Consider the following 20658-nt stretch of genomic DNA (forward strand, 5'->3'; position numbering starts at 1 on the left):
AATATCCTGAAGAGCCGTGCATGTCCTGAAGAGCCGTGATGGCCCAGGTTTCTTGAAGGGGGTCCCCATATTCGACCAGCAGGGCTTGTAGGAACCCAGCCACACTATCGAGTTCGGGGCCCCGCGTCTCATATAGGCTTACGTACCAGCATCTGGCTGCCCCTTTCAGCTTGGAACCGAGGTAGTCCACCCGGCTAAAGTAATCTGGGAACGTGTTCCCCCAATAATGCATGTAGCTATTGGCTTGGATGGTGAAATATTCAATCTCTTCCGGATCACCGTCGAAGGTGGCATCTAGCTCCAGGCCTCTCCTGTAGTCTTGTGGCCCAGGAAGCACTGATACCGGTGCTGGGGCCACGGGCTGAGCTGGAACTGCCGGGGCCGCTGGTGGAGCCACTGGTGGGGCTGGCACTGCTGGCGGGGCTGGTAGTGCAGCTGGAGCGGGGGCTGGAGATGTTGGGGCCCTCCTGAAGTCGCGCAGAAGCAGCCGGTCGATCTGCCTCTGCATCTCTCGCAGCATGAAGGTGGCGTTTGCTTGGATCTCATCCCGCAGTTCTCAAGCCATGGCGGCCATCTCTCCTCTCATGGTTTTTAGGACACCCAGTTCTTTTGGGAGGCTCCCGTTCTTTTCCTCCGAGTCCAACCTAGATAGATAGATAGATAGATAGATAGATAGATAGATAGATAGATAGATAGATAGATAGATAGATAGATAGATAGATAGATAGATAGATAGATGATCCTGCATTGTATCAAAGGCTATAGCATCAAAATCACAGGAGCTCCACTTTACATTGCCTTGGACAGGCCGCACCTGGACTACCCTGTGCAATTCTGGGAGCCTCACTTTAAAAAAAAATGTGGACAGAATTGAGCGGGTGCAGGAGAGAGCAACGAGGATGATCAAGGGCCTGGACAAAGAAACCTATGAGGAAAGTCTGAGGGCCATGTGAATGTTCAATCTGGAAAAGAGGAGATTGCTCTCTTTAAATATTTGACAGGCTGTCCTTTAGAGCCTTTCCTGATATGCTGCTCACAGTCACTTCTACCACCATTATCCAGGGGACTTTCTAGGTGATTAAAAAAAGAGTTAGAAAGAGTAAAGAAAGAGTTAGAAAAGAATTCAATGTGAGCTTAGACTGGCCAAAGATGCTAAAAACAACAAAAAAGGATTCTTTTCTTATGTTCAGAGTAAGAAAAAGAGCAAGGACATGGTAGGCCCATTGCAAGGGCAGGAAAGTGAAATTGTAACAGGTAATGAAGAGAGGGCAGAACAGCTCAATTTCTACTTTTCCTCAGTCTTCTCTTCTGAGGGAGACAGTGCTCAACATGGCAAAAACAGAACATATAACAAGAGTATGGAGTTGCAACTTAGGATCAGCATAGGGGTAGTACATAATCACCTAGTTTCTTTGAAGGGCCAGATGAATTGCATCAAAGGGTTCTAAAAGAGCTTGCAGATGTAATTTCTGAGCCTCTGGCTATTATTTTTGAGAATTCTTGGAGAACAGGAGAGGTGCCAGAAGATTGGAGGCGGGCAAATGTTCCCATCTTCAAGAAGGGGAGGATCTGGGTAACTACCAACCTGTCAGCTTGACATCTATACCTGGAAATATTTTAGAACAAGTCATTAAACAGTCAGTCCTGGAACATTTAGAAAAGATGGCTGTGATTACTAAGAGCCACCATGGGTTTCTCAAGAACAAGTTATGTCAGATTAACCTGATCTTTTTTTTTTTTGAGAAAGTGACTACCTTGCTGGAACAGGGGAATGCTGTAGACATCGTTTATCTTGATTGCAGTAAGGCTTTTTATAAGGTTCCACATCCTATCTTTGTTGACAAATTGGTAAAAGATGGTTTGGATCCTGTTACCATTAGGTGGATCTGTAACTGGCTGGCAGATTGCACCCAAAGAGTGCTTGTGAATGGTTCCTCATCCTCTTAGAGAAGAGTGACAAGTGGAGTGCCTCAAGGAACTGTCCTGGAACCTGCTTTGTTCAACATCTTTTTAAATCATACAATAAGCATAACATTACTATAACCAATCAATACAGAGTAAAAGAATTACAACTGTTAAGCAAAGCATAATTAACAACTGTGCTGTCTAGGGGTCATATATGATGATGTTCAACATCTTTATAAATGATTTAGATGAAGGAACAGAGGGCATGTTTATTAAATTTGGCGATGATACTAAATTGTGGAGGGTTGCGAATACAGTAGAAGAGATAAATAGGATACAGCAGGGGTGGCCAATGGTAGCTCTCCAGATGTTTTTTGCCTACAACTCCCATCAGCCCCAACCAGCATGGCCAATAGCTGGGGCTGATGGGAGCTGTAGGCAAAAAATATCTGGAGAGCTACCGTTGGCAACCCCTGGAATACAGGATGATCTTGACAGGCTGGAAAACTCAGCTAAAACCAATAAAATGAATTTTAACAGTGATAAATGTTCTGCATTTATGTAGGAAATATCCAAATGCATGGTTATAGGATTGGGGAGACTTATCTTAGCAGTAGTATGTGCAAAAAGGATCTAGGGGTCTTAGTGGACCATATGCTGAATATGAGTCAACAGTGTGATGTGGTGGCTAAAAAGGCAAATGTAATTTTTGGCTTTATCGACAGAAGTATAGTGTCCAGATCACATGAAGTGATGGTATTGCTTTAGCTCTGCTCTGGTAAGATGTCACCTGGAGTATTGTGTTCAGTTTTGGGCACCACATTTTAAGAAGGATATAGACAAGCTCCAGAGGAAGGTGACGAAGATGGTGAGGAGTCTGGAGACCAAGTCCTATGAAGAAAGGTTGAAGGAGCTGGGCATGTTTAGCCTGGAGAGGAGGAGGCTGAGAGGTGATATGATCACCATCTTCAAGTACTTGAAGGACTGTCATATAGAGGATGGTGTGGAATTCTTTTCTGTTGCCCCAGAAGGTAGGACCAGAACCAATGGGCTGAAATTAAATCCAAAGAGTTTCCGGATCAACATTAGGAAGAACTTCCTGACCGTTAGAGTGGTTCCTCAGTGGAATAGGCTTCCTCAGGAGGTGGTGGGCTCTCCTTCCTTGGAGGTTTTTAAACAGAGGCTAGATGGCCATCTGACAGCAATGAAGATCCTGTGAATTTAGGGGGAGGTAGTTGTGAGTTTCCTGCATTGTGCAGGGGGTTGGACTAGATAACCCTGGAGGTCCCTTCCAACTCTATGATTCTGTTCAGCAGCTCCAGTGAGTAAATTGCTGCAATAAGATCACAAAAGTATGTATTTGCAAACTGTGCTTATTTTGGCTGCTTTTTTAGTGTGTGTGTCTGTTCACTTTCATTTAATGAAGTACAGCCAGCTGCTGGGAAAAGGAAGTGAAGAAGTATTCAGAGGAACTGTACTGCTGTATTTTTCTTTATTTGTTTATTAGGGGGATGGGAAAGTCTGCTGGCTCCACCCCCAAAGTACCCAGGTATTTTCGGAGTTGGACCTGGCGACTCTACTACCAAGCTTGCTTTTGTCAGTAAAGGCTGGGGGAGGAAGTCCTTTCCAGGCTTTCTTCGGCCTTTGAGAGAGAACTCATTTGGGCCAATCCTGACTAAGGCTCCCAGTTCCAGGTTGGTGGGAAATTCCTGGAGATTTTGTGCTGGGGTCTATAGAAACTAGACTTTGGGGAGGGAAGAGACCCTAGCTGAATATAATGCCATAGATTCCTCCCTCCAAAGCACTTATTTTCTTCAGGGAGAAAGAGATCTGTTATCTGGAGTTCAGCTGTGATACCAGAATATCTTCAGTCTCCACCTCTATGTTTCCTACCCTAGACCTGGCATCATCCACTGGGTGACTTGATGCAACCCAACTGGCAGGACTTAACTAGGCCTGGCTGCTTGCTCTTATTCAGCAGCAGCCCCCCCATCACAGCCACTGTGATGTGGCCATCAGCATTTCAGAGCAGGGTCTGCCAGATCCAGCATTCTACTGTGGAAGCTGACTGAGTGATTTCAGACCACCCACAAACTTTCAACCTAACCTGGCCTAACCTCCCCATGACAGCCAGTGTCACATGGCAGTTCAGAGCAGGGTCTGCCAGACCCCGGTGGAAACTGACTTGGTGATTTTGGTCCAGTCACAGATTTTCAACCTAACCTGCCTCACAGGGTTGTTGTGCATATCAAAAGGGAGAGAGGAGAATGATGTAGCTGCTTTGGTCCCCACTACAGAGAAAGACTGTAGTTTTCTTAGTAGAGGCTGCAGAAATGGGGAAGGAGATGGAAAGCAATCTATTCCCACCTCATTTGCCCCAACCCTTTTTGCTCAGTTTACCCCCTTTCTGATAACCTACCCCACATTTCCCTACCTTCTTAATTTCCCTTCCCAACAGCTGCCTTCTCAACATAACTTGCCTCTCTCTATCTTTGCCTCTCCTCCCCACCCCCACCCCCCACATGGCCATGACACTCACCCAAAGCAAATTTCTAGCACCCACTGTACTTCTCTTCATAATGGACCTTATTACTAGTTATATTAAAGGACCAATATCTTTTAACTGTCAGACAAGGAAAGATGCATTTCCTTTCCCAAAGCTGATTCACAGTTTATATTTCTTTTTATTGCTTCTGTTCCAATCCAATATCTTCACTATCTTCCAGGATCATCCTTTAGGATACAAGAACATCACCGGATATGATGCAGTTGCATATTCATGGTGGAGGTTTATGAATGACCCAACTGCACCTCCACACTGGCTTGTGCAATTCCCGATGGTCAAGGTAACCCTCACCTCTTGTCTCCTGCAGGGCTGGCTCTCAGACTCAGGGAGTCCACTCCATCTCATTCAAGATTGCCTAATCTTTGCATGTTCTTCTGGATCTGTAGATCAGTGTGCTCGTGGGTGAAAGAAGATAAGTAACTGGCTTCAGCCCCTTGTGATGTGCCTGACCCATGTCATGTGACTGGCCATAGCATGTCTCTCCATTTTGCATGTGGCCCTGCCAGATTACCAGCCCATGTCAATTGTGGTCTTTTATGTGCTTTTGATAATTCATGGGGGATTCTACACTGGGCAAAAGATCCAGTTATGCTACCCTTTCAGATTTGACCATCTACATTACAAACTGGCCTCACTACTGTCTTGCTCCGGCTTTTTGGCTACCATTTACAGTTAAAATCCTGGATCAGCAGTGAAGCCGTTTCCAGCACGGTTTTGCTCCTTAATTTCACAGACCACAACTTAAGTGGAGTTTCCCCCTTTGCTCCCCATCTATGGCACGAGTGTAGATGAGTTGTCAGGAGGGAAAGATAGTCTGCCAGCCTCTGGCACTGCCAGTGGAAAAGGGGAAAGGTGGTTTGCCAGCCTCTGGCACTGCCAGTGGAAAAGGGGAAAGGTGGTTTGCCAGCCTCTGGCACTGCCAGTGGAAAGTGTGTGTATTCCCTTTCTCTACTGTTTAATGTTATTAATTAATGGTGTGTTTTATATTTCTTTATATTTATATTTCCTGCTAAATTAAAGGGGAAAACTGGAGATCTCACGGTGCCACATTTAATATTCAAATATAAAGGATCATTTCCAATCCTGAAAATAGCGGTTGAGGAGGACAACAGACCTGGGAATTCCAAACCACCCCTTCTCCACCCCCGCCACACACACACAAACACACACCAAAAACCTTTTGGAACGTTTACATTCTCTGATGTGGTAACCCAGCTTTCTTTCATGGTTTTTGCTTGGTGTAGATAAGTGGTGGCCAAACTTGCTCATTGTAAGAGCCACATAGAATGAACATCAGATTTCTGAGAGCAGCGAAATGTGCATATCAGAGTTTTTAAAGCTTCAACAATGCGATAGAGGGAGGGGGAAGGGAGGGTGCAAAGCATTAAGAAAGGAAGGCAAATAGACATGAAATGAGGGGATAAGGCAACATTTAAATGCAAATTCTTCTCTGAGCTGCCTCCCATCTGTTTGTAAGAGATTTAAAGAGACAAATGTTTTCTCCAGTCTGGCAAATGGAGTAGTGGGGACATCAAGAGAAAGTAGATTATAGAGTCCAGTATAAATAATATATGCAAATAAAAGTATTTAGACTGGTGAAGGTTTATTTGAGATATACCCTTCAGTGAATATTGGAGGATGGAGGGAGACAGACATTCCAATCACGTTTGAATACTTAAGGTATGAAGTTGGCCTGGTTTTTTTATATAAAGTAAACAAACCCCTCTGCAATTAAAGGTCATAAAGCAATAAATGATAGTTTCTCAAGACTGTTCAAAGGAACTCTTTTCAAGCAGATAGATCCAAATAGGCAGCCATGTTGGTCTGAACTAGTAGAACAAAATAGGAGTCGATTGCACCTTTAAGACCAACTTCGTTTTATTCAGAACGTAAGCTTTCGTGTGCATGCACATTTCTTCAGATGAGGAATGAGGTACAGTAAGCAGAGCCTCATATAGCTGGTGGGGTTTGGAATGCCAAGTGGTACAAAATTAAAAACCAATAGCAGAATAGTAAAATTAACCAATTCAGAAAACCTTTGATCTCAGTTGTATTAGTGTGGAAACCATAAAACAGTAACATGTCAGAATGTGAGAATGTTTGTTAATTATTCTATTGTTAATAAACCTGGGTCAAAAAGAAAGCATTTCTTTCCCAGTTTTTCCTGTCCAACTAATTTACCTTTTAACATGTAACATAAATATATACATCATTCTAGTTTGCCATTAGGAAAAAATACATTAAAATATAGTGGAAGATGGGTATGTAAAAGATGTAAAATATAGTGGAAGATGGGTATGTAAAACAGCCAATATCCCTTGTTTGAGTATGTCAATACAAAAGCATTATTCTGATACACTATCCTAAAAGAGAAATACATTGGAATACTATGGATATATCGCCATACTTGGTGAAAGTGGATTCAGCATATGTAATGAGATAAAAAAACAAAACAACATCTCTGTTCAGTCCTGGGGAGGTGTTTGTTCCAAGTTTCATAATAGTTTGTAATTCAGCAATTCCCCTCCCCATTCTGTTCTTGAAGTTCTGAGAGTGGGTTTAGCATCTGTAATGAGATAAAAAACCAATATCCCTGTTCAGTCCTGGCACAAAAAAACATTGGGATGCATCACAGATATTGAGGAACAAGATTCCAGAAAAGAAAAACTGGAAGTCAGACATCTTTATGAGCCCATTCCAAGCCGAAATGCCTCCAGAATATCCTGGAACAGGCTGGAGCAGGCATCAAACAACCTGGGCTGCCACAAAAAAACACGGGGATGCATCACAGACACTCCAGAACAATATTCTAGAACTGATAAAACGGAACTCACACATCTTTATTAGCACATTTATTAATGTGTTCTGAGCCATAATGCCTCCAGAACACAACAGGATGGGCATTCAAGAAATAATAGCATCACTGAAAAAAGGTTGGATGCATTACAGGCACTCCAGAACAAAATTTTCGAAAACAAAACACAGAAAGAGTACACTTTTTTTTAACCCTTCCTGTCTTCAGCTAACAGTGCTTCATTTAACTTCCCGACCATTTAAAGCCAGTCTTTACAACGCTGGTTTTGTTCACATTAATTAATCCACAGTGCACTAGGGACATCCCCCCATTGCTTTACTATTTTGATCCACTGTGTGGATTAAGGTGGTCCTGCAGAAGTGGCATAGTACAGCGGTTGAAAATACCACAGAAGGTTCACTTTTTGTCATGTTCAGTTAAAGAAGAATCTCTGCAAGCCAGCCTAGAAAACTTGTTACGTTAGAAAACCTGCGACAACCACCACTAGTCTGAATAGATGTGACTGGCTATGTGGAGTAGTGCATAAACCGTTCCAGTTATTCCTTTTAATATGACATCTCTGTTCTATTGTTGGTTGGCTAAATACTTGTGGAATGCAAACAAACTGACCGATGTGTGAGTGGGGGACCTGCAAAAACCCTTGGGGAGCCCTTCCACTGCCAGCCCCTTTCTTAGGCTGTATAGCCTGCAGCTACTTGACCCACATTAGTTTAAGGCCATGATTTAAGCCCCAAACCACACCAGACGGGACAGTTCAGGGGCCTTGGAGTCAAAAGTATGCCGGGTGCATTTTTAGCCCTGACCCTTTGCCTGCCACTCCCACCTAGACCTCTATTGTTCTCGCCTCCTGTAATCTGACCAACTGTTCTTTCCACAGCACTCTCTTAGGTCATCTCTACCTTTTCATGGGAATCTCCAGGTGCTAAGCAACACAACTTTTCAAACAATTTCGTGTGATGCCTGAGCAAGTGAAAACATTGATGGCTAGTTTGGATGGGATAGAAAGTGGCATGGTATAGCAGTGGCAAACCATCTCTGCTTCTCAATTGTTTGAAATCCCCTTGCTGGCATCTATATGTTGGCTGTGCTATGGCACACAGTGCTGGCTATACCCTCTACTGGTCGGGTAAGTCAAAGGCTGAGAGCCGCCTTTCTGGCGTCGGCTTCATGGTCAGGAACTCCATTGCCTCCAACTCAAAAATCTGCCAACACATCACTCAGATCGCATCATGTCCATGCGCCTTCCACTTCAAAACAAGCAGCATGCAACACTCTTTAGTGTGTATGCCCCAACCCTTCAAGCAGATCCTGCAGAAAAGAACAAGTTCTATGCTGATCTACGCAACCTCGTACAGAAGACCCCTACAGAGGACAAGGTGATCATCCTTGGCGACTTCAATGCCAGAGTAGGTAAAGACTCGGAAGCCTGGAAAGGAGTACTTGTCAAACACGGCATTGGCAACTGCAATGATAACGGGCGCCTCCTGCTAGAATTCTGCACGGAGCATCAGCTCACCATCACCAACACTATCTTCCAGCAGAAGAACAGTCTGAAGACAACCTGGATGCACCCACGGTCCAAGCATTGGCACCTTATTGACTACATTCTGGTGTGCCATAGAGACCTTCGAGATGTCTTACACACCCGAGTAATGCCCAGTGCAGAATGTCATATGGATCATCGTCTTGTAGGCTGCAATCTCCGTCTTCACTTTAAACCTACACCCAGGAGAGGAGGTATCCCTCGGAGGAAGTTTCAGGATGGCAGCCTTCAGTCAGCCGAAGTTAAAGCTGCCTTCCAGGCAAAACTCCAGCCAAGAATTGAGGACCCCAGTTGCCCCACAGACCCTTCTCCAGAAGAACTCTGGGAACACCTAAAAACTACCATCCTGTCGATCTCTGAAGAAGTCCTTGGGTTCTCCACAAGGAAGAACAAGGACTGGTTTGACGAGATCAAGAGATCCAAGAATTACTGGTGAAAAAGAGATCTGCCTACCAAGCACATCTTGCTCAGCCCTCCTGTCCTGGAAAAAAAGCAACCTTTAGCGCTGCATGCAGCAACCTCCAGCGCAAGCTTCGAGACATTCAGAATGAGTGGTGGACCAAGCTTGCAGAGAGAACCCAGCTGTGTGCAGACACTGGTGATTTAAGAGGGTTGTACGAAGCCCTGAAGGCAGTATATGGTCCATCATATCAGGCTCAGAGTCCCTTGCGTAGTGCAGACGGCCAAGTGCTCCTCACAGACAAGGCATCCATACTGAACCAGTGGTCGGAGTATTTTCAGGTTCTCTTCAGTGCCAACCGCGTAGTTCAAGATTCAGCAATCCACCTCACTCCACTTCAACCAGTGAAAACAGAGTTCGACGAGATCCCCACCCTAGAAGAGACTGTTAAAGCCATCAAGCAACTGAAAAGTGGCAAGGCAGCAGGAGTTGATGGAATTCCACCAGAGATCTGGAAGCATGGGGGCACAGTACTACATAGCACACTTCACAAAGTACTTGTCACCTGCTGGGAACAAGGCAAACTACCACAGGACTTTCGCGATGCAATCATCATCACTCTACACAAGAACAAAGGGGAAAAGTCAGACTGCTCCAACTACCGGGGGATAACCCTGCTTTCCGTCGCAGGCAAAATCCTTGCCAGAATACTCCTGAATAGACTGGTGCCCACCATTGCAGAAGAACTCCTCCCCGAGAGCCAGTGTGGCTTCAGAGCTAACAGGAGCACCACCGATATGGTATTTGTTCTCAGGCAGCTCCAAGAGAAATGCAGGGAACAGAACAAGGGTCTATATGTGACTTTTGTCGACCTTACCAAAGCTTTCGACACCGTTAGCAGGAAAGGCCCGTGGAAAATCTTGGAACATTTGGGATGTCCCCCAAGGTTCCTCAGTATGATTATCCAGCTACATGAAGATCAGCGAGGCCAAGTCAGACACTGCAACGATCTCTCGGAGCCCTTCCCAATAGGCACAGGTGTAAAGCAAGGCTGTGTTCTCGCGTCAACTCTCTTTACGATCTTCTTTAGCATGATGCTTCAAAGAGCCGCAGTAGATCTAGATGAAGCTGATGGTGTTTACATCCACTATCGTACCGATGGCAGCCTGTTCAACCTGAGGCGACTTAAGGCCCACTCCAAGACAATGGAAAAACTTATCCGAGAGCTACTGTTTGCTGATGATGCTGCACTTGTCTCCCACTCGGTATCAGCTCTGCAGCATATGATGTCCAGCTTTGCAGAGGCTGCCAAGCTATTCAGCCTAGAAGTTAGTCTGAAGAAGACAGAAGTTCTCCACCAGCCTGCACCCCAGGAACATTATCACCCTCCCTGCATCACTGTGGGTGAATCAGTTTTGAAGACAGTCCAGCAGTTCAGCTACCTGGGGTGCATCATCTCCTCAGACACCAAGATCGACAAGGAGATCGACAACAGGCTGGCAAAGGCAAACCGTGCATTCGGCCAACTGTACAAAAGAGTGTGGAGCAACAAGCATCTGAAAAAAGGCACAAAGATCAATGTTTACAAAGCGGTTGTGATGCCTACCCTTATCTACGGCTCCGAATCGTGGGTTTTATACCGTCCTCACCTGCGACTCCTTGAGCACTTTCATCAGCGCTGCCTTCGCACCATCCTCAACATCCACTGGAGTGACTTTGTGACCAACACTGAAGTCCTCAAGCGGGCGGAGGTTATAAGCATCTAGGCACTGCTGTTGAAGACGCAGCTGCGCTGGGCAGGGCATATTTCCAGGATGGAAAACCACCGCCTTCCCAAGATTGCCCTGTATGGCGAACTTTCCACCGGCCATCGAAATAGAGGGGCACCAAAGAAGAGATACAAGGACTCCTTGAAGAAATCCCTTAGCACCTGTCCCATCAACCATCACCAGTGGTCTGACCTAGCCTCAGATCGCAAAGCATGGAGGCACACCATCCACCAGGCTGTGTCTTCCTTTGAGAACGCACGCATAGCTGGTCTTGAGGACAAAAGGAGATTGAGGAAGAATCGCACTGCTACAGCATCAACCCCAAATTAGACTTTTCCCTGCAGCCACTGTGGCCGGACCTGCCTGTCCCGCATTGGTCTTGTCAGCCACCAGCGAGCCTGCAGCAGACGTGGACTACTGCACCTTTCTTAAATCTTTGTTCGCGAAGTCAAGCCGAGAGAGAGAGCGCTATGGCACATGACTCCCATTTTTGATTCTACTTTTCAGCTTTTTCCACAAACCAGGATATCCCTTGTATCTGTAGAAACGTATCTCCTATCTATCCATGGCTGCTAGCTCTACCTAGGGAACTTGCAGGAACTATTGTTTGTTTAATGACTTTTCTGGCTTGTTCCAGAGACATTTTGGCCTGGAAAGAGGAAATGAATACACAATATTTCTAGAGGCATTTTAACTTGCCACAGGTTAATAAGTGCAAAGTATTTCTGCATTTGGATTTCTAAAATGTTGTTCTGGAGTGCCTGCAATGAATCCCACATATTTTAGTGGTACGCTTTCTTATTTCCTCTTGGCGGGGAGGGCGGGATATAAATAAAAAGTTGTTGTTGTTGTTGTTGTTGTTGTTGTTATTATTATTATTATTATTATTATTATTATTAAATGTCCATTCCAGCCAGTTTGGAGGTGTTCTGGAGTAATCGTGACCTGAAACAGGAAAATAACAGAATTGCATTTTTGCATTTGTATTTCCAAAACGTTCTTCCATTGATTGTTTAAAGCCTGTTCTGAGGTGTTCCAGAGACATATTGGCCTGGAGCAGGTTAATAAAGACTTGTGATTTCCTTCTTTTCATTTGTAAAATATTGTTCATGACTGTCTGTGATGCATCCCAGTGTTTTTTGAAGCAGGCTAGGTTGTTTTATACCCATTCCAGCCTGTTCCAGGGTGTTCCAGAGGCATTTTGACCCGGAACGGGATAATAAAAATGTGTGAGTTCCACTTTTTATTTTCTAGAATGTTGTTCTGGAGGGCCAGTGAGGCAATCCAGTATTTTTTGTGGCAGCCCAGGTTGTTTGATGCCCGTTCCGGCCTGTTCCGGGGTGTTCTGGAGGCCTTTTGGCCCGCAATGGGGTAATAAGGACGTGTGAGTTCCCCTTTTTCTGCTGTAGAATATTGTTCTTGAGTGTCTGTGATGCGTCCCAGTGTTTTTTGTAACAGTCTACATTGTTTTATGCCGTTACGGGCTGTTCTGTTCTTTCTCTCCTTCCCTGTAACCTAGTGAATGGGACTGACTACCACTGCCTAGTGAAAGACAATGAAATAGAAATCACAAGGGCTGTTAGTAAATTTCAGGAGAAGTCCATTAGCATCTATGCTGGGCATGTTTTGCTATACTCTTATTAGTTTATTGTTCTCAATCTCAGATTGTATATTTTGTCTGTCCTCATTTCATATTATGCCTGAGTATACTAATAAAAGGTATGATGATGATGATGGCTGTACCCCCCCCCCCCAAAAAAGGGGATGTATCAGACACTTGTATACATTGGCCCCTCCCATTGCAAGCAACAGGAAGGGAACTCTGTTATTGGCTAGCAACATTGCCTGTCAAGCTTTGACGGTCCCAGTTTGTGTTTCCAAGGCTGGAAAACATCACCACCCCCACCGTTACCTAGCATTTTTTCACCAGGCTTTGTGGATTCTGCTTTCTGAGCAGCTCTGAGCCATGCACAAAAGCTTGGAGATTTGTTCAACGAACAGGTGGGTGATGAACCTCAGCTCACAAGCCTCAGACCAGCAAAGTTCAGTTCAAGTTTTGGCTCATGGCCCAGTTCATGCCCATCCCTACTTCTGAATATATTTATCTGAAGAAACCCACACACACCAAACAAAGAAATGATTCTGGTGTGCAGCAAATTGCTTGTCCCATCAGCGTTAGCCCAACACATCCTGCAGAGTTCTAGAATAACATGGGGCCCTAAGTAGAAACATTTCCTGAGATTCTGTTTTTCTTGTATCTGTGAAGATGTGCCATACAGACAACCTCTGTGCCAGGAGTGGCCAAACTTGCTTAACATAAAAGCCATATAGAATAAATGTTTGATGTTCAAGAGCTACAAGACAGGAAGGAAGGAAGGAAGGAAGGAAGGAAGGAAGGAAGGAAGGAAGGAAGGAAGGAAGGAAGGAAGGAAGGAAGGAAGGAAGGAAGGAAGGAAGGAAGGAAGGGAGGGAGGGAGGGAGGGAGGGAGGAAGGAAGGAAGGAAGGAAGGATTCCTATGTCTCTATGTGAGCACTATCTTCATGCCATCTACGCTGCCTTATTTAATATTTATTTAATGGTTTCAACTGTTTTAACTTTTTAACTGTCTTATTGTTGGATTTAACTGTCCTATTGTGTTGCAATCCACCCCGAGCCCATTATGGGAAAGGGCAGACTATAAATTTACAAAATAAAATAAAAAATAAAGGAAGGAAGGAAAATAGATGGAGGAAGGTTGGAGAGGTGGAAAGAAAGCAACATTAAATGCATTCTCTAAGCCATCGTCTGGCTTGGCCTGGAGAAGTGATTTAAAGAGACAAATTCCTTCTTCAAGCCAGCCCAATAGAGCAGTGCCACATAATACATGTGTGTGAGAGAGCCACATGTGGCTCCTGAGATGCAGTTTGGCCACCCCTGTGCTGTGCAAACATCTCTTGCTCCCCAGAAGGTGACTGTTCTCCTGTTCTCTCTTTGCAGGCCACAGTGAGAGCCATGGACACTATAACAGAGTATATGAAGAACAAACATCATAAACCCATTGAAAGATTTACACTGACGGGCATTTCGTTGGTATGTGTGAGTGGCAGATATGAGCAGCTGCAGTAATTAGGCATTTTGCTTTCATTGCTGTACACATGGGCATTACCCTCTCACATGCCATTCTCATAATCTCAGATGCTTTTTGCACCCCTTTTTTATTCTTCCTGCAGGGTGGCTGGATCTCCTGGCTGACGGCTGCTGTTGATAAGAGGGTTGAAGGAATTGTACCCGTTGCCATGGATTTCCTGAATTTCACTGAGGTGAGACTGCAATTGCAAGCAAATATCTCCAAGCCTCTGCAAAGTTCAGTTTCACTGCAAATTGCAAGAGACCCTTCAGATCCTCAAAAAAACTGGAGAGCTTCAAATGATGATGGATTGCATAGCACAGGTTTTGTGTACACACGCCCGTGTGATGTTTCTCACAGCTGCCCTGGTCTCCATCCCTCTAGCTGCTCAATGCCTTCTATAGGAAAATAGTACCAATTTATCTTTTAAAATGTGCTTTGCTAGCCTGTCCTGGATAGCCCGGGCAAGCCCGATCTTGTCAGATGTCGGAACCTAAGCAGGGTCAACTCTGGAAAGTGCTTGGATGGGAGACCTCCTCAGAATACCAGAGCCTGAGGGCAGGGGCAGGTTTTATTCAGCCACCTCCTGCTCCTAGCAGGAGTCAGTCACTTCCAGGTGCACACACAAGCACAGGCCTCAGATTCAGTGGGAGCTCACAGGAGCGAAGCTTCTGAATCTTTCTGAGAGTTCCACCTCCTTGTCCATTGAAGAGTATGTGCAGCTGCATAACAATCCCTGGATGAGCTCCACCACCTATCTTTCTACAAAACAACCTCTGCCCACGCACATAAAACTGAAAAAAAATGTGCTTTACTTAGTTAATGCAGTCCTGATTGGAGTTATACCCTTTTAAATACTTTGCAGGGGTGGCCAATAGTAGCTCTTCAGATGTTTTTTTGCCTACAACTCCCATCAGCCCAGCCATTGGCCATGCTGGCTGGGGCTGATGGGAGTTGTAGGCAAAAAACATCTGGAGAGCTACCTTTGGCCACCCCTGCGAGCCACATGGCCTTTGAAGTTGTGTAACTCTGTTCAGCACTGCAGCGTCAATTGTTGTGAGTCTAATAGGGTGCAGTGTGAGAATGACTTCCCTCACCAGCATGTCATTCCTTCACATTTTGCATCATTGATTGCCAATCCCATTCATGTTTATGATGAGCATTCTAAATTAGCTCAGAAACAGTTTGCTGTTTCTTGAAATGCTGCCTGGGAACTGTAGCTCAATCCAGTTAGTTCTGAGAATTTGGAGGCAAAATAAATTAATGGGTTATTACTTCACTGGTGGATTAATCCTGTTGTGTGTGCAACCGCAAAGGTAGCATGAAAACCAACAAAATTCATTCATTCATTAATTTTAAAAAGGTCATTTTTGACTCTGGGGTGACATTGCTTTCACAACGTTTTCACGGCAGACTTTTTACAGGGTGGTTTGCCGTCGCCTTCCCCAGTCTTTTACACTTTCCCCCCAGCAAGCTGGGTACTCATTTTACCGACCTCGGAAGGAAGGAAGGCTGAGTCAATCTGAAGCCGGCTACCTGAACCAGCTTTCGCTGGGATCGAACTCAGGTCGTGAGCAGAGGGCTCCAACTGCAGTACTGCAGCTTTACCACTCTGCGCCACGAGGCTCATTCATTTTAGTTGACCTATATTCCGCCCTTTCCCATGAGTGGGCTCAGAGCAGAAAACATTGTAATTGAAACACAATCAATACATACATATTAAAACCATTAAAACAGCATAATAAAAGCAGTAAAACAGTAATATGACAACATAGGTGGCAGTTCCAATCGGCATCAATGAAGCTATAGGCTCAAAGATAAATAAAAAGATGGCATCACCAGAAGTACAGGAGGCCAAGTAGATGGGATATGGATGCCCACTGCCTCAACGAAAGGCCCGGTGAAATAGCTCCATCTTACCGGCCCTGTGAAAAGGTAGTAAGTCTGAATCTGAATCTCTGCAGGGAGCTGATTCGAACCTGTCCATGTCAAAAAGCCCTGGCCCTGGTTGAGGCAAGATGGATGTCCTTTGGGCCAGGCATGGTTACACAATGTTGTGAAGTGGATTGTAATGATCTTCAGGGCACATATGGGGAGAGGCGGTCCTGTAGGTACCATCACGATCTATTTCTAGCTATAGAGGAATCATCAATATTCAGGCTAGCCCACTAGATTGGGCTCTCAATATCTTCCAAAGCATCCTGGTTTGCCACATTGGCTGGCTGGTCTTATTCTAAAAACTCCAGTTCTTAAACTGCTGGGCAGCACCATCCAACTCTGCTGAGTGTATATTCGTGTGCATCCAAGACTCATGATCCTAATTTTTCAACAGAGTTTCCACCACCAATACCGAGCATATTGCGGCTGGTCTTATATGCTGAAACCCTTCTATGAGATGAATATAACACAAGAGTTGGATAATCCCCGTTTCAGTGATCTGGCTCGTCTTGTGGACCCCCTGGGTAAGCATGTATGATCCTTGTGGATACACAGTGAATTTCTAGAGAAGAAAGAACTGGAGTGATTGTTAATAAATCAACCACTCTAGTTAATTTTAGATTCTCCCATACCTTAAAATCATCTGTCTGCCAAGACTCAGCAAACTCATCATAATTGAATACTGGCATAAAAGGCAACCTGTACAATCCCAACTTGTTCTTACAATTCAATTAGGTCTATCCTCATTAATACCAACTTGATATTATTAACTTTGAAGCCCAAAATTGCACCAAACTCCTTTTTCGAGTATAAATAATTTTATTGGTAACATATGGTAGCAAATCTATATCAATATCTTACAACTTTAAAAAAGCAATTAGTCTACCCCATATCTTACTTTTCTCCCACCCCTCCCCCCGTTACGTGACCCCCACCAGTTTTGTTTACTTAAGAAAACAGATATTAAGGTACACTTAACTATTAAAAAAATAAAAACAGAAAAAACCAAAAGTTGTATTCTTCTTTTAAAACTTATTCATTATCAAAAACTGTCCAATATCTTTTTATTTTCCATTCTTTTCTATGTAACTTCTGAACTTCTTCCACTCCCTCTTAAAAACTTCCAAATCATAGTCTCTTAATGTTCTTGTTAATTTCTCCATTTCACTCCATGTCATAACTTTTATAATCCAGTCCCATTTCTCTGGTATTTTTTCTTGCTTCCACAGCTGCACATACAATGTCCTAGCAGCTGAGAGCAAGTACCAGATTAAAGTTCTATCTTCTTTTGGAAATGTTTCCATTTGTAGTCCCAACAGAAAAATCTCTGCAACTTTATTGAATTCATATCCCAAAATTTTTGAAAACTCTTGCTGAATCATCTGCCAAAACATTTTAGCTCTTTCACAAGTCCACCACATATGGTAGAAAGAACCTTCATGCTTTTTACATTTCCAACATCTGTCAGGCATCTTATTGTTCATCTTTGCCAGTATTTTAGGAGTCATATACCATCTATACATCATCTTAAAATAATTTTCTTTAATACTTTGACATGTTGCGAGTTTCATAGAGTTCTTCCACAGATATTCCCAAGATTCCATTTTTATTTCTTTATTAACATTAATTGCCCATTTAATCATTTGAGATTTCACTACTTCGTCCTCTGTAGACCATTGTAAAAGTAATTTGTAAACTTCTGAAATTAATTTGTCATTATCTCCAAGCAGAACTGTTTCCAATTCCGTTTGTTCTTTCCTTATTCCTTCAGTTTTAATGTCATTCTCTACCAATCTCTTTATTTGTTGCATTTGAAACCAATCAAATTTGTAACTCAATTCTTCAGCAGTTTTCAGTTCTATTTTCCCACTTTGTATTTTTAACAATTGACTATATGACAACCACTTTTCTTCACCTATCTCAGCCGTTATCTTTATTACTTCAGCTGGCACTATCCATAAAGGTCTTCTCTCATCTCCATATTGTATTTTATCCATGTATTTAATAAATTGCTTCTTATATAATGGTGAGAGAAAAGACCATCCATCCTTTTTTTCCCATAATATAAATACGCGTGCCACCCAAATTTATTTCCATGACCTTCTAACATTAGAAGTTTTTTGTTTAACAGCGTTATCCATTCTTTTATCCACACTAAACAAACTGCTTCATGATATAATTTTAAATCTGGTAGTTGAAATCCACCTCTCTCTTTGGCATCTGACAAAACTTTCATTTTAATCCTTGGCTTCTTCCCAGCCCACACAAATTCTGAAATTTTCCTACGCCATTTATCAAATTGTTTAGCATCCTCCACAATAGGAATAGTTTGAAACAAATACATTATCCTTGGTAGAATATTCATTTTGATTGCAGCAATTCTGCCCAGCAATGACAGATTAAGCTTATTCCATTTTAACATATCTTCGTCCATTTTACGCCACAATTTCTCATAATTATTTTTAAACAGATCAATATTCATTGTTATCTCCATCCCTAGGTACTTTACCTTAGAAGTGACTTCACAGCCCATTAGTCTCTGTAATTCTTGTTGCTTATTCATCTACATATTTTTACACAGAATTTTTGATTTTTCTCTATTAATACAAAGTCCCGCCAACTCCCCATATTCTTGTATTTTAGCTAACAACAAAGGTGTAACTTGTAAGGGATTTTCATTTATAAACATTATGTCGTCAGCAAACGCTCTATATTTGTAAGTACATCCTTTTATTCGTAAACCCTGTATTTCTTTTTCTTCTTGAATCTGCATCAATAAAAGTTCAAGAGTCATTATAAACAACAGTGGTGAAAGCGGACAGCCTTGTCTAGTACCTTTACTAATTTTAATTTCTTCTGTGAGGTCTGCATTAACACACAATCTTGCCCTTTGTTCGGAGTATATTGCTTTTATCATTTTTATAAAACTTTCTCCCAACTCCATTTTTTCCATTACCGCAAACATAAAGTCCCAGCTTAAATTGTCAAATGCTTTCTCTGCATCTACAAAGAATAATGCTACTTCTTTTCCTGGATGTCTTTCATAATATTCTACAATATTTACAACAGTCCTAATATTGTCTCTTATTTGTCTTTTGGGAAGAAACCCTGCTTGATCTTCCTTTATAAAATTTATCAGATGTTGTTTAAGTCGTTCTGCCAAGATTCTTGTAAATATTTTGTAATCATTATTTAATAACAAAATTGGTCTATAATTTTTTACATTCGTGGCATCTCTATATTCTTTAGGTATCAATGAAATAACAGTTTCTTTCCATGTATTTGGCACTTTCCCTTTTACTCTTATTATGTTCATCAACTTCTGCAATTTTGGTATTAATTCATCCTTCAGAGTTTTAAAATATTTAACTGTATATCCATCCGGCCCAGGAGCTTTTCCATTTTTCATTGAGTTGATTGCTGCTTCAATTTCAATATTTTCAATTGGATCGTTCAAAACTTTTCTCATATTTTCAGTTAGGGGATCTATTTTTAACTTTTGTAGATATTCATCTATCTTCTCTTTCTTTACTTTAACACCTTTAAACAGTTTGGCGTAGTACTTGAAAAATTCTCTTTTTATTCCCTCTTGAGTGACCACTTCCCTTCCATCTACCACAATTCTACTAATAGTTCTATTTTCTCTCTTTTTCTTCAGTTGCCAAGCCAAGTACTTTCCCGGTTTATTTGCTCCTTCAAATGATTTTTGCTGAAGTCTTTTCAAACTCCATTCCACTTCTTTATTCAACAAATGTCTTAGTTGAGTTTGTAATTTCTTTTAGAATTTTCTTTTTCCCTGGTCTTTTTCTCAGCTCCCCTTCCTTCTTCTTTATTTCATTTTGAATGTCCAATAATTGTTTCTCTTTTCTTCTTTTATCTTTATTGTTCAAGGTAATCAACAATCCTCTCATTACTGCTTTATAAGCATCCCAGACCGTCTGAAACTCAATATCTTCCCTATCATTCACTTGGAAAAAAGTTTTAGTTTCTTTTTCTAGATATGTCACTGTTTCCTTATTCTGCAGCAAATCCTCATTCAATCTCCATCTTCTCAATTTCTTGGACAATTTTGTAATCCACATTATTGGGTTATGATCAGCCCCAATTTTAGGTAAAATCTCTATCTTCTTTGTTATAAGACTTAAGTCTTTAGTTCCCCACAGCATGTCAATTCTAGAAAAGGTTTTATGTCTTGCTGAAAAAAAGTATAGTGCCACATTTCAGGGTTAAATTTCCTCCATATATCTTCTAAATTTTCTTGCTTAACCAACTCAAAGAAAGACTTTGGCAATTTCCCTTCCTTCCCATCATTTTTTTCCCCCTCCAGATCTATCCAATAAGTTCTTAACTGTTCCATTGAAATCTCCCATTAATAATACTTGATCATAGGTCAATTCATCAAGTTTTTGTGTAATGTCTTTTAAAAAAGCGTCCTTTGCACCATTAGGCGCATACAGTCCCAATAAAAACGTCTTTTTTCCATTTAAAGTTGTCTCCACTGCTACAAATCTTCCATCTTTATCTTTAAACACTAATTTTGGCTCCAATTCTTGTTTAACATATAAAACCACTCCCCTTTTCTTCTGTTCCGCTAATGGAAAAAATTCTACTCCCA

The 20658-nt window shown here is 42.5% G+C and overlaps 1 protein-coding gene across 1 annotated transcript in view; it reads left to right on the forward strand.

Annotated features, from left to right (window-relative positions):
- The window catches only part of LOC132569141 (autocrine proliferation repressor protein A-like), a 51040-nt gene that overhangs the window by 12956 nt on the left and 17426 nt on the right, over window positions 1-20658 (forward strand). The window contains exons 4-7 of the mRNA XM_060235325.1: window positions 4632-4751; window positions 13976-14068; window positions 14209-14298; window positions 16438-16567. Coding sequence (XP_060091308.1) covers window positions 4632-4751; window positions 13976-14068; window positions 14209-14298; window positions 16438-16567 — 433 coding nt within the window. The remainder of the gene's footprint in view (window positions 1-4631; window positions 4752-13975; window positions 14069-14208; window positions 14299-16437; window positions 16568-20658) is intronic.

This window comes from Heteronotia binoei, chromosome 3 (assembly GCF_032191835.1).
Source record: "Heteronotia binoei isolate CCM8104 ecotype False Entrance Well chromosome 3, APGP_CSIRO_Hbin_v1, whole genome shotgun sequence".
Lineage (NCBI taxonomy): Eukaryota > Metazoa > Chordata > Lepidosauria > Squamata > Gekkonidae > Heteronotia > Heteronotia binoei.